Raw genomic sequence first — 14,611 nt, forward strand, 5'->3', positions numbered from 1 at the left:
CTGGGGTCTAAGTGCTGCACTGGAAACTCAGGAGTGATGTCCTAGACCTGGCATGAGCTCTGGAGCCACAGGGGCAGAGCCTCTGGCTCTGGCATGAGAACCTCATAGCCAGAACTGGGATGACCATGACCATTTTTCTCAAAACGTTAATTCTTCCTATGTTTATTGATTTGACATAAACCAAATAAAAATTCACAGTTTTCCAATTTTAAAGTTACACATATTGTTTCTTACTACAAGGGTTAATTCTATTAAGTATAGAGAATAAATGTCTTAACACAATAATTAAGTAAATGAGGTGAAGGCTATATTAACTAGTTTGCATTCCAAATTGTATAAAAAAATCAGCACATTGTACCCCACAAAGGCATTAATGTATAAAAAGAAGAAAATATTTGTAATGGAGTGAAAATAAGATTTCCCTCCTAAATATCAACATGTGGTATTAATTTTTACAAATTAATCATTTACTAATAGCTGAAGAAAATATATAAATGGAACAGAATAGAAAATCCAGACACTCAAATATATGTAAGAATTTAGAACAATGGCAACATTTTATATAGCTGGAAAAGATGAACTATTATGCTTTGTAGAAAACTAGCTAGATTTTTATGTCACCAAGTGAGGTCCTAATTGAATATAGATTTAAAATTTTATTTTGTATGAGAACTATACTAGAACTGTCACACAAATGCCTATTTATATAGGCACTTTTTTTTTTTTTTTTTGCAGTTTTTGTCTAGGGCTGTGTTTGAACATGCCACTTCCGGCATATTGGGCCGGCACCCTACTCCTTTGAGACACAGGTGCCACCCTATACAGGCACATTTTAATGGTGACAAAGATCTTCCTGATAAATGACCTCACAAGCAAGCATTCTCCAGGTTGATTTAGCAAAATTAAAATTAAAATCCACTGTTTATTAGAAGAAATTAACAAAGGAAAGAGAACATAATTGTGAAATATTTATAAATGTGTGTAAAGATGGAAACTACGTCTTCATTCTACAAAGAATTCTTTCAAACTGAGACAAATACTAAGGTATGATTTAAAATTAGGCAAAGTGCCTTTTTTAACATCTACAAGTGACCTATGCCCTTAGTGTACTTGGTAAGAGAGAGAATTTAAATGAAAAGATGAATGAAGTACTGTTTTTATCCACATAATAAGTTTGTGAGAATTCACAGCAATGGTCCTCATAGTGCTGCTAAAAATTTAAGTTGCTGATGACTTTCCACATAAAAAGCTTGGTGGTAAACACCACATTTTCAAAATGTGCATGCTTTTTACCCATGAATTCCATGACACTAAAGTGTCTTTAGAAAATAATTGGAAATATATGCAATTTATTTTTCTCAGCATTGCTTAAAATAACAACCTATAAAGAAATACTCATACAACAGATTTCAGAAATAAAATTTCAGTGTATTCATAGGACAGAGTAATTTGTGACTGCTAAAGGTGGCGTTACTTACACAAGTGTGTTCATACGCAAAGATGTAATTGGCATCTCTAGTAAGAATAAAAATCAGTATGATAATGCATGTGCACAAAAAGTCTATGGTCTTGTGTTAGCTAAACTATGCCCAAAGTATGATGGAATCTGTTCTTTCCAGGCATTGGCATTAGACGTGAACTTTTTTCTATTTTGATCTGTGATTTTCCCCAATGGGTGTGTGTGAAAGCTTGAAAGTTTATTTCTAATGAAATAATCCATTGGAAGAAGAAGAATGACTCTTGTAGAGGTGAAAATCAATTTTTGCTTTCTGTAAATATTTCTATTTTGGTTTTTTTGGAGACAAAGTCTCAGTTTATCATTCTTGGTAGAGTGCTGTAGTATCATCTCTCACAGCAACCTCAAACTCGTAGGCTCAAGCATTCTCTTGCGTTTGCCTCCCAAGTAGCTGGGACTACAGGAGAACGCCTCAATACCCCGACTGTTTTTAGAGATGGGGTCTCTCTTGCTCAGACTGAACTGGGACTCCTGAGATGAGGCAATCCACCTTCCTCCACCTCCCAGAGTGCTAGGATTACAGGTGTGAGCTGCTGTGCCCGGCTACTATTGTTATCTTTTTCGTGGATTGGGAACTTCTTTCAACTTTTAGCCTCTTCAGAAGTAAAGGAAATCTTTTATCTGTGCTTGTATATTTTATTTCATGTGTTTTTATTTTATAGATTTATTATGATGTGCTTTTATAGATTAATCATTTATTTTTTATCCACTGTGTCCATATTAAAATAAAAATAGCAAATATAAATGATTTTTGCCTTCGTAAAGTATTGCTTTTCTGTATGTGTTTTCTTGAAGAATATTGAATTTGCTGACTATATTTGTGCATTTCAATCTGTTTACACATTGAGCTTGACATTCAGCTACCCTGAATACCTATTATGTAGCAGACCTATTTCACTTTTTTTAGCGATCCTTTCATCCTTATAAAGTTCATGTTTCCTTGCCCAGCCTTAGAAAATTCAGAGATTTATAAATGGAATATTAGGAGTTAATCTCAAATGAATCTTTTGCTCCTTTTTGTCAAACTAAAATATGTCTGAAGTTAGAAAATTGCTAAAGATCATCTTGAACTCCCCTTTGAAAATATATAATAGTCAAATACTAATATTAATCATTTAAAATATTTGATTTACTTACATTTGATAAATCAAAATAATGAATAGATAGATGAGCCACACTTCTTCATTTAAATCATAAGTTTCTTTTGGCTTAAAGTAAGAATTTCTTTGTTTTAAAACTTTTTATTATTTCCTCCCTCTTTCCTCATAGTACTTTGAAGAACTGAAGTTCGCCTAAATGCCAATCATATGACTAGAAATGCCATAGACCTATTTTACATACTGTGTTCCACTGAGTGGAAGGCACAGAGGATTGTGTGATGCCCCATTATCTTAAGTATACAGATACTTAAATGATGTAATAAGTTGTGAATTACAAGTGGCATTCCACTGTCAGACGTGTTAAAATGTGAGAAAAACAGCATCTGAGAATTATTGACATACAGTGCTATCGCTGATTATTCAAACATACCAAAAATGGGTATAATTACATCATTTTACTTGATTTAAATGTTGTCTTTGTTACATAGCAGTAACTAATAATTATGATATCTAATATTCTTGATCTGTTATCTGTGTTAGGAATACTTTGCATAGATTCTCATTTGAGCATCAGAGTGGTGACCTGTGAGAAAGCTACTACTTTTACTGATAAGGAAATTGAGACAGAAAAATTGTAAGCAATAGCTATTAAGGCACAGAGCTTAAAGTAGGATCCAAACCCAAGCTGAACTGAATCCAAGGCCAGCTGCACTCTATTCAAATAGGTTGTTGTTTCATTCATGTGGAGGGTGATGCGTGCTAAGGAATATTGTACTTTCTTTACAAGAAAACAATATATGTACTCAAAAGCAGAGGAATAACTTATTTTTTTTATTATTATTTATTTATTTTTTTATTAAATCATAACTGTATACATTGATATGATCATGGGGTATCATACACTCGCTTCATAAACCATTTGACACATTTTTATCACAGTGGTTAACATAGCCCTTCCGGTGTTATCTCAGTTACTGTGCCAAAACATTTACATTCTACCCTTACCAAGTTTCGCAAATACCCCTGTAATATGCACCACAGGTGTGATCCCACCGATCCCCCTCCCTCTACCCACCCCCCTCCCTTTCCCACTTCCCCCTATTGTTAAGTTGTAGCTGGGTTATAGCTTTCATGTGAGAGTCCCAAATTAGTTTCATAGTAGGATTGTGTACATTGGGTACTTTTTCTTCCATTCTTGAGATACTTTACTAAGAAGAATATGTTCCAGCTCCATCCATGTAAACACGAAAGAGGTAAAGTCTCCATCTTTCTTTAAGGCTGCATAGTATTCCATGGTATACATATACCACAATTTATTAATCCATTCGTAGATCAATGGGCACTTGGGCTTTTTCCATGACTTAGCTATTATGAATTGGGCTGCAATAAACATTCTGGTACAAATATCTTTGTTATGTTGTGATTTTTGGTTTTCTGGGTATATGCCCAGTAGAGGGAATACAGGATTGAATGGCAGATCTATTTTTAGATCTCTGAGTGTTCTCCATATATCTTTCCAAAAGGAATGTACTAATTTGCATTCCCACCAGCAGTGCAGAAGTGTTCCCTTTTCTCCGCATCCACGCCAACATCTCTGGTCTTGAGATTTTGTGATATAGGCTAGTCTCATTGGAGTTAGATGATATCTCAGAGTAGTTTTGATTTGCATTTCTCTGATGATTAAAGATGATGAGCATTTTTTGATATGTCGGAAGGCCATGCGCCTGTCTTCTTCAGAGAAGTTTCTCTTCAAATCCCTTGCCCAGCCTGCGATGGGATCCCTTGTTTTTTTCTTGCTGATGCGTTTGAGTTCTCTGTGGATTCTGGTTATTAAACCTTTGTCAGAGATATACCCTGCAAATATCTTCTCCCATTCTGAGGGCTGTCTGCTTGTTTGCTTACTGTGTTCTTAGCTGTGCAGAAGCTTTTTAGTTTGATCAAGTCCCAGTAGTGTATTTTTGAAGCTGCTTCAATTGCCCGGGGGGTTCTCCTCATGAAATACTCACCCAGACCAATTTCTTCAAGGGTTTTCCCTGCATTCTCCTCTAGTATTTTTATAGTTTCTTGTCTTAAGTTTAAATCTTTAATCCAATGAGAGTCTATCTTAGTTAATGGTGAAAGGTGTGGGTCCAATTTCAGTCTTCTGCAGGTTGCCAGCCAGTTCAGCCAGCACCATTTGTTAAATAGGGAATCTTTTCCCCACTGAATGTTTTTAATTGGCTTGTCAAAAATCAAATAGCGGTAAGTAGCTGGATTCATCTCTTGGTTCTCTATTCTATTCCAGATATCTACTTCTCTGTTTTTGTGCCAATACCATGCTGTTTTGATCACTATCGATTTGTAGTAAAGTCTAAGGTCTGGTAGTGTGATTCCTCCTGTTTTGTTTTTATTTCTGAGTAATGTCTTGGCTATTCGAGGTTTTTTCTGATTCCATATAAAACGAAGTATTGTTTTTTCAAGATCTTTAAAATATGACAGTGGAACTTTAATAGGGAGTGCGTTGAAATTATATATTGCTTTGGGTAGTATGGACATTTTGATAATGTTGATTCTTCCCAGCCATGAGCATGGTATGTTTTTCCATTTGTTAACATTTTCAGCTATTTCTTCTCTTAGAGTTTCATAGTTCTCTTTATAGAGATCTTTCACGTCTTTTGTTAGGTAAATTCCCAAATATTTCATCTTCTTTGGCACTACTGTGAATGGGATAAAGTCCTTAACTGCTTTTTCAATTTGACTGTTGTTGGTGTATATAAAGGCTACCGATTTATGAATGTTGATTTTGTAACCTGAGACGCTGCTGTATTCCTTGATCACTTCTAGGAGTTTTGTAGTAGAGTCCCTAGTGTTTTCCAGATACACAATCATATCATCTGCGAAGAGCGAAAGTTTGAACTCTTCTGACCCTATATGGATACCCTTGATAGCCTTTTCTTCCCTAATTGCGGTGGCTAAAACTTCCATTACAATGTTGAAAAGCAATGGAGACAATGGGCACCCTTGTCTGGTTCCTGATCTGAGTGGAAATGATTCCAATTTAACTCCATTCAATATGATATTGGCTGTGGGTTTGCTGTAGATAGCCTCTATCAGTTTAAGAAAAGTCCCTTCTAGACCAATTTTCTTGAGTGTTCTGATCATGAAGGGATGCTGGATATTATCAAAAGCTTTTTCTGCATCAATTGAGAGAATCATATGGTCTTTGTTTTTTAATTTGTTTATGTGCTGAATTACATTTATAGATTTACATATATTCAACCAGCCTTGAGACCCTGGGATAAAACCAACTTGGTCATGATGTATAATTTGTTTGATGTGTTGCTGGATTCTGTTTGTTAGGATCTTGTTGAATATTTTTGCATCTATTTTCATTAGTGATATTGGTCTATAATTTTCTTTTCTTGTTGGGTCTTTTCCTGGTTTGGGGATCAGGGTGATGTTTGCTTCATAGAACGTGTTGGGTAGTCTTCCTTCTTTTTCTACATTTTGGAACAGGTTGAGTAATATAGGTACTAATTCCTCTTTAAAGGTTTGGTAGAATTCTGACGTGAAACCATCTGGTCCCGGGCTTTTCTTTTTAGGGAGGTTTTGTATAGTTGATGCTATTTCTGAACTTGATATGGGTCTCTTCAACATTTCCACTTGATTCTGGTTAAGTCTTGGAAGGTGGCGTGCTTCCAAGTATCGGTCTATTTCCTTCAGATTTTCATATTTCTGAGAATAAACTTTCTTGTAATATTCATTAAGGATTTTTTGGATTTCTGATGAGTCTGTGGTTATTTCGTCTTTGTTGTTTCTGATTGATGATATTAGGGATTTTACTCTTTTTTTCCTGATTAGGTTGGCCAGAGGTTTATCTATTTTATTGACCTTTTCAAAAAACCAGCTTTTTGATTTATTGATCTGTTGTATTATTCTTTTGTTTTCAATTTCATTTAATTCTGCTCTAATTTTGGTTATTTCTTTTCTTCTACTGGGTTTGGGGTTGGAATGTTCTTCCTTTTCCAGTTGCGTGAGATGTCCCATTAAGTTGTTAACTTCCTCTCTTTCCGTTCTCTTGAGGAAGGCTTGCAGTGCTATAAATTTCCCTCTTAGAACTGCCTTTGCAGTGTCCCATAGGTTCTGATAGTTTGTGTCTTCATTGTCATTTTGTTCAAAAAAATTGGTGATTTCTTTCTTAATCTCATCTCTGACCCAGCTATCATTCAGCATAAGGTTATTTAACTTCCATGTTTTTGTATGGGTATGCAGATTCCTGTTGTTACTCAATTCAAGTTTTATTCCATGATGGTCCGAGAAGATGCATGGAATAATTTCTATTCCTTTAAATTTACTGAGGTTAGACTTGTGACCTAAAATGTGGTCAATTTTGGAGTAAGTTCCGTGGGCTGATGAGAAGTATGTGTATTCAGTTTTGTTGGGATGAAATGTTCTGTAGATGTCTGCTAAATCTAAATATTGGATGGTTAGGTTTAAATCTAGGATTTCTTTGCTCAGCTTCTTTCTGGAGGATCGATCCAACACTGCCAAGGGAGTGTTGAAATCTCCGACGATTATGGAGCTGGAGGAAATCAATTTACTCATGTCTGTTAGAGTTTCTCTTATAAATTGAGGTGCATTCTGCTTGCGTGCACAGATATTAATAATTGAGATCTCATCATATTGAGTATTACCCTTAACAAATATGAAGTGACCATTCTTGTCCTTCCTTACTTTTGATGGTTTAAAGCCTACTGTATCTGCAAATAAAATTGCAACACCTGCTTTTTTCTGATTACCATTTGCCTGAAATATGGATGACCATCCTTTCACCCTCAGTCTGTATTTGTCTTTTAAGTTGAGATGTGACTCTTGTATGCAACAAATATCTGGCTTGAGTTTTTGTATCCAGTCAGCTAACCTATGCCTCTTTAGAGGACAGTTTAAGCCATTCACATTGATGGAGAGTATTGATAAGTCTGGTGGAATTTTGGGTATCGAGTTTATCAAAGGTCCAGTGGACATTTTTAATCCTTTCGCCAGTGTGGAAGTTGGAGTTTGATCCGAAGTTTCTGAGTGAGTTTACTTTTGTGGTGTAGGACTGGGTTGGTCATTGTGGAGGATAGGTCTGAGAATATCCTGAAGAGCTGGTTTACTTATGGCAAATTTTTTCAACATATGAATGTCATGGAAGTATTTAATTTCTCCATCATAGATGAAACTCAGTTTAGCTGGATACAAGATCCTGGGTTGAAAATTTTTTTGCTTTAGGAGATTAAAAGTTGATGACCAGCCTCTTCTGGCTTGAAAAGTTTCAGCAGAGAGATCTGCAGTTATTCTAATATTCTTACCTTTGTACGTTATAGTTTTCTTTCGCCGGGCTGCTTTGAGAATCTTCTCTTTCATGTTAACTTTAGTGAAGCTAATTATGATATGCCTGGGGGATGACTTATTGGGGTTGAATCGTGCTGGGGTTCTGAAGCTGTCTGCTGTCTGAATTTCAGATTCTCTAGGCATGTCTGGAAAATTTTCTTTTATAATTTCATGCAGAAGGGCCTCTGTGCCCTTGGAGGCCACTTCATCGTTCTCCGAAATTCCTATAACCCTTATGTTGTTTTTTTTTCGAATTATCTGAGAGTTCTCTGAGTGAGTGATCCGTTTTTGCTCTCCATTTCTCTTCCTCTTTGAGAGATTGGGAGCGTTCAAAGACTTTATCTTCAATGTCTGAAATCCTTTCTTCTGCTTGCTCCATTCTGTTACTGAGGGATTCTACTGTATTTTTCATATCTTTGAGGGCTGTAAGTTCTTGCTTAAGTGTGTCTAAGTCTTTGGTGGTTTTGTCTTTAAATTCATTAAATTCTTGAGACAATTTTTGAATTTCTCCTCGGATTCCTAATTCCATTTTATTAATCTTGTCTGCCATCCAAATTCTGAATTCGATTTCTGACATCTCAGCCAGTTGTTTATGAATGGGATCTTCAATCACATCTGCCGTGTCTTTTCTTGGGGGGGTTGATCTATACTGGTTATTCATGTTACCAGAGTTTTTCCGCTGATTCCGCCCCATGGTTATTTTACTCCCTTTGGTTTTTCCCCTGGGGTTTTATCGAGGGCCCGTACAGTGTTGTGGCCTGAGAAACTGGGGTCCTGTCTGGTGTGGTGGAGCAAAGTGGTTCTGTCTTATTTTCAGCTGGTTTCTGTTCGATCCTATTGCAACTTCTACTCTGGCTTGAAGTCTCAGCTGTGTGGAAAAATCAGCAATTAAGTCACCCCGCCTGCCCACCTCTGGCCCCAGTTGGAAAAGGAGAATCAACCTTCCTACAACCGTAGACCCAGGGCACCACCTGAAAAGTCCTCAGTCTATTAGCCCAGTTCAAAAGGTCCGAATCTACTGTCTCAATCGGCACTTGTCTCGGGTGAGAGAGTTCAAGAGGTCTCTGGGAACTGGATCACAGGGGCCTGGTGACTCCTCTGACACGGCTCACCCCAGTGCAGCGTGGAGTCAGGAGGAGCCACCCAGCAAACAGAGCAGTCTAGGAAGGTTGACGTCTCCTTCCCCACTTTGCCCCTCCGTCAGACCCAGTCACTGGTATCTCTGCAGATGGCTAACCCAGTTGCCTGCAGTGAACAGACACTCCAGGGGTTTGCACCTGCCTGAATTGCAAGGAAGTCTGCCAGGCCCCCGTAGACTGCCGCTATCTAGCAGGAGGAGATGGGGCCTGACATCTATGAGTGTTTGATGCAGGTGATGGGAGGGAGGTGTTCACTCAGGCTTAGCCCCGTCCCTGATGGATGCTGCTAGCAGAACAGAACAGACAACTTTGCGGGGTTCTGTCTCTGTTCCTGTCGAAATCGCCTACAGAAGACGAGCTGTTTTGAGTTCAAACGTCTTTGTTGTTGGAGGTTTGAGTCCGATCACCTCTCTGGGTCAGCCCGCCCTGGAAGCTTCCCGGGTTTGTGAGCAGTGTCAGGAAATCCCCCGCTCACAGGTGGCCTCCTCTGGTTGCCCAGGGAGACAGGGGGTGTGGCCTCAGAATATCCAGAAGTGAGCATTCTGCCGTTAAGGAAAAAACGGCTGTTGATCTACCTCCAGGGAACTGCTGCTCTGGTGTGGGCACTCAGGTGACCCTTTTCTCTTCTGTCTCGCGCCCCAGAGTCAGCACTGAGCAGCCGCAGTTTGTGCTGGGTCCACACCCCTCAAGAGATCCCCCAAGAATCAGAACTCTTGGGGGATAGGCCCCCAGACCCCAAATGGGAGTGGGGGGGCGGAAGCTAGAGTTTCATTCAGTTTTAGGCAACAATAGGGCCGGGCAGGGCTCCTGCACTGCACCACAGGGAAGTGCCGCCAAGGCTTGATTTCCCCTCAGCAGAGTGCCCTCTCCTCGCTCACGGGTCCCAGAGTCGCCGCTGACCTGACGCAGCTCAGGCACTGTGCACTCCCCTCGAGAGATCACCCAAGGATCCGAACTCCTGGGGGATAGGCCCTCAGACCCCGAGTGAGAGTAGGGGCTCTCAGCTCTCAGCGGGGAAGCTAGAGTCTTATTCAGTCTTGTGCCCGGGGAGGGTTGCTGCACTGCATGGCAGGGAAGTGCCGCGAGGCGTGACTCCCCCTCAGCCCGGTGCCCTCTCCTCACTCGCGCGCCTCAGAGTCAATGCTGACCAGTCGCAACTCGGGGACTGTCCACTCCCCTTGAGAAATCACCCAAGGATCCGAACTCCTGGGGGACAGGCCTCCAGACCTCAGTGGACGGGAGGGGAGTGCCAGGAGGGTTGCTGGCGAAGGATTCCCAAAGTTTTATTCCGTTTTATGCCTGGCAGGAGAACGCCACGGCACCCCAGTGGGGGGGGGGTAAGTCCAGTTTTTAGAAGGTCTCTCCCGTGGAGTGTAGTGGGAGGGCCTTTAATTTCTGCCCGCTTGTTTAATTGTGGGGCTCTTGAGCTGGTCCCATGGGGGAGGGGGACTCCCGTCCGCTTGGTGGTGGATTTTGTACCTTTTGTTTGCGTCCTTGTGATCGCAGCTTGCCTCAGCGGTGTTGATGTGCCTTCTTCAACCTTCTCTCTTGGTGAGGCTCAAGTCCACCAGGATACTTACTAAATTCCTGTCCCTTAACTCTCCTTCTGGATGGGAGCCTCTGTTGAAAGCTGGCTTCAGTCTGCCATCTTGTCTCTCTCCTCCTATGTACTGATTTTCATGGTTGTATTGTGGTAATATTGATGATATTCTTGTTTCTAGAAAATACACACTAAAAAATCTGGATGTAGTAGGGAATCAGGTCAGCAACTTACTCTTCAATTGTTCAGGAAAAAAATTTTTTTGTGCTATACCTGCAACTTTTCTTTTGAGCTGCAAGATGGAGAGCTGTTCTCTGGCTATGGTCAGTTTTATTAACATCTGCTCCTGCCTTCAGGAGAGCATCGGCACAATCCAGTCTGTCGGCCAACACACAATACATAAGGGGTGTTCTCCCAAATTGATCTTCTTTGTCTTTAAGGGCAGAGTTTCCTATGATGAGCCTCTGCAGAGCACCCTTATCTCCATTAACCGCAGCAGCATGAACTTGAGATGCTAATGAGGAGCCAGTAAAGAGCAAGTTCTCTGACCTGTTCATAGTCTTCTCACCAACTGAAGCAACCCTCACCTCCTCCAGGACTGACGTCCCGGGGGCGGCTCCGGGAGGCACGACTCGCACCCAGGCCGCCCCTCCTGCCAAGCCAGTACACTATACCCAGCTGGGTGAGCCTCCAAGGCGCAGAAGCAGAAAGGAATAACTTATTTAATATGTACAATTAAATAAGTGTATGTTTTGAGATTGTGCACCACAATTTCCTCAAAAACCCTTTTCCTTCCACAGGACTGCGCTGCATTTGGCCTGTGCAAAGGGCCATCTAAAAGTGGTGAGGCTCCTTCTGAGCAGAAAATGCGAGGCTGATGTGGTTGATAATGAAGGCAGGACACCTTTGATGAAGGTATATAGCAGCCAACTAGTTCAGCTTGAGCTTGATTTGACTTATATGCATAGAATACATAGAATAAAGTTGAAGTTATCTCCTTTCAATACAATGACGTGGTGAAACCTGTGGAATGCTTACTTTGAATTCCTAACGACTGCCATCTATTTCTTGGTCTAATACTGACAGGCTGTCCAATACCAGGAAACAAAATGTGCGTTTAATCTGCTAGACTATGGAGCAGATCCAAATGTAGCGGATGACTACGGCAACACAGCTCTCCACTATGCTGTGTACAATGGGAATATGGTTTTAATAACAAAACTGCTTTCATGTGGTGCGAATATCGAAGCCAAAAACAAGGTATAGCTCAAACTCCTTTATTTTCAAAATATGGTGGTATGTAAAGGCATTTCTTTCAATATTGTAATATGTAAAGGTCAGTTTCCATAATTGGAAGTTCAGGCATTCCCTGAATGAAAATACAGAAGGTATCCCCAAAATGGATACGTATTTTAAGAAAGGAACATACGGTATTAAAATTGTAATGCTCAATTCACATCTGACTTCTGGAATTAGGGGGGACACAAGATACAAATTAAAGGGTACACATAAAGCTCGTGTTCCACTATTTTAAATTGCACACAAATTTTATGACCACCCTGTATAAAATAACGAATGTTATTAGTATGTGTGTATACACTGAGTATTAGAATTTTAATACAATTTTTTTTTCCGAATGTGTGTGTACATTTTTGGTGCATTCTGCATTTTGAAATAATTGCTTATCATTTAACTTTAACTATTGATACTTTTCAAGAAGTAGTAGGGAGGGAGGGGGGAGACAAGATGGCGGACTGAAGCCAGCTTTCAACAAAGGCTCCCGTCCAGAAGGAGAGTTAAGGGACAGGAATTTAGTAAGTATCCTGGTGGACTTGAGCCTCACCAAGAGAGAAGGCTGAAGAACGCACATCAACACCGCTGAGGCAAGTTGTGATCACAAGGACGCAAACAAAAGGTACAAAATCCACCACCAAGCGGACGGGAGTCCCCCTCCCCCATGAGACCGGCTCTGTAGCCCCACAATTGAACAAGTGGGCAGAAATTAAAGCCCCTCCCACTACACTCCACGGGAGAGACCTTCTAAAAACTGGACCTACCTCCCCTACTGGGGTGCCGTGGCGTTCTCCTGCCGGACATAGGGCTGAATAAAACTTTGGGAATCCTTTGCCGGCAACCCTGAATCCCCGGCGCTCCCCTCCCGCCCACTGAGGTCTGGAGGCCTGTCCCCCAGGACTTCGGATCCTTGGGTGATTTCTCAAGGGGAGTGGACAGTCCCCGAGTTGCGACTGGTCAGCATTGACTCTGAGGCAAGCCGAATGAGGAGAGGGCACCGGGCTGAGGGGGAGTCACGCCTCGTGGCACTTCCCTGCGGTGCAGTGCAGCAACCCTCCCCGGGCATAGGGGGCCCAAGACTGAATCAGACTCTGGCCTCCCCGCTGAGAGCTGAGAACCCCTACTCTCACTCGGGGTCTGAGGGCCTATCCCCCAGGAGTTCGGCTCCTTGGGTGATTTCTCGAGGGGAGTGCACAGTGCCTGAGCTGCGTCAGGTCAGCGCTGACTCTGGGACACGTGAGCGAGGAGAGGGCACTCCGCTGAGGGGAAATCAAGCCTTGGCGGCACTTCCCTGCAGTGCAGTGCAGGAGCCCTCCCCGGGCACAAGACTGAATAAGACTCTGGCCTCCCCGCTGAGAGCTGAGAGCCCCTACTCTCACTCGGGGTCTGAGGGCCTATCCCTCCGGAGTTCGGCTCCTTGGGTGATTTCTCGAGGGGAGTGCACAGTGCCTGAGCTGCGTCAGGTCAGCGCTGACTCTGGGATACGTGAGCGAGGAGAGGGCACTCTGCTGAGGGAAAATCAAGCCTTGGCGGCACTTCCCTGCGGTGCAGTGCAGGAGCCCTCCCCGGACCGTAGTATTGCGTGAAACTGAATGAAACTCTAGCTTCCCCCTGCCCCACTCCCAATCCGGGTCTGGGGGCCCATCCCCCAAGAGTTCTGATTCTTGGGGGATCTCTTAAGGGGTGTGGACCCAGCACAAACTGCGGCCGCTCAGTGCTGACTCTGGGGCGCGGGACAGAGGAGAAAAGGGTCGCCTGAGTGCCCACACCAGAGCAGCAGTTCCCTGGACGTAGATCAACAGCCGTTTTTTCTTCAACTGCAGAACGCTCACTTCTGGATATTCTGAGGCCACACCCCCTGTCTCCCTGGGCAACCAGAGGAGGCCACAGGTGACACGGCTCACAAACCCAGAAGCCTCCAGGGCGGGGCCGACCCAGAGAGGTGTTCAGACGCAATTCTCCAGCAGCAAAGACGTTTGAACTCAAAACAGCCCGTCTCCTGTAGGCGACGACAGGAACAGAGTCAGAACCTCACAAAGTTGTCTGTTCTGTTCTGTTCTGTTAGCAGCATCCATCAGGGACGGGGCTAAGCCTGAGTGAACACCTCCTTCCCATCACCTGCATCAAACACTCAAAGATGTCAGGCCCCATCTCCTCCTGCTAGATAGCGGCAGTCTGCGGGGGCCTGGCAGACTTCCTCGCGATTCAGGCAGGTGCAAACCCCTGGAGTGTCTGTTCACTGCAGGCAACTGGGTTAGCCATCTGCAGAGATACCAGTGACTGGGTCCGACGGAGGGGCAAAGTGGGGAAGGAGACGTCGACCTTCCCAGACTGCTCTGTTTGCGGGGTGGCTCCTCCTGACTCCGCGCTGCACTGGGGTGAGCTGTCTCAGAGGAGTCACCAGGCCCCTGTGATCCAGTTCCCAGAGACCTCTTGAACCCTTCCACCTGAGACAAGTGCCGATTGAGACAGTTGATTCGGACCTTTTGAACTGGGCTAATAGACTGAGGACTTTTCAGGTGGTGCCCTGGGTGTGCGATTGTAGGAAGGTTTGATTCTCCTTTTCCAACTGGGGCCAGAGGTGGGCAGGCGGGGTGACTTAATTGCTGATTTTTCCACACAGCTGAGACTTCAAGCCAGAGTAGAAGTTGCAATAGGATCGAACAGAAAC

The 14,611-nt window shown here is 42.6% G+C and overlaps 1 protein-coding gene across 1 annotated transcript in view; it reads left to right on the top strand.

Moving 5' to 3' along the window:
• Window positions 1–14,611, top strand: part of LOC128588813 (putative ankyrin repeat domain-containing protein 30B-like) — a 48,096-nt gene that overhangs the window by 4,086 nt on the left and 29,399 nt on the right. The window contains exons 2-3 of the mRNA XM_053595602.1: window positions 11,448–11,562; window positions 11,734–11,907. Of these exons, the coding sequence (XP_053451577.1) occupies window positions 11,448–11,562; window positions 11,734–11,907 (289 nt within the window). The remainder of the gene's footprint in view (window positions 1–11,447; window positions 11,563–11,733; window positions 11,908–14,611) is intronic.

Source organism: Nycticebus coucang, chromosome 6 (assembly GCF_027406575.1).
Source record: "Nycticebus coucang isolate mNycCou1 chromosome 6, mNycCou1.pri, whole genome shotgun sequence".
In the NCBI taxonomy this organism is placed as follows: Eukaryota; Metazoa; Chordata; class Mammalia; order Primates; family Lorisidae; genus Nycticebus; species Nycticebus coucang.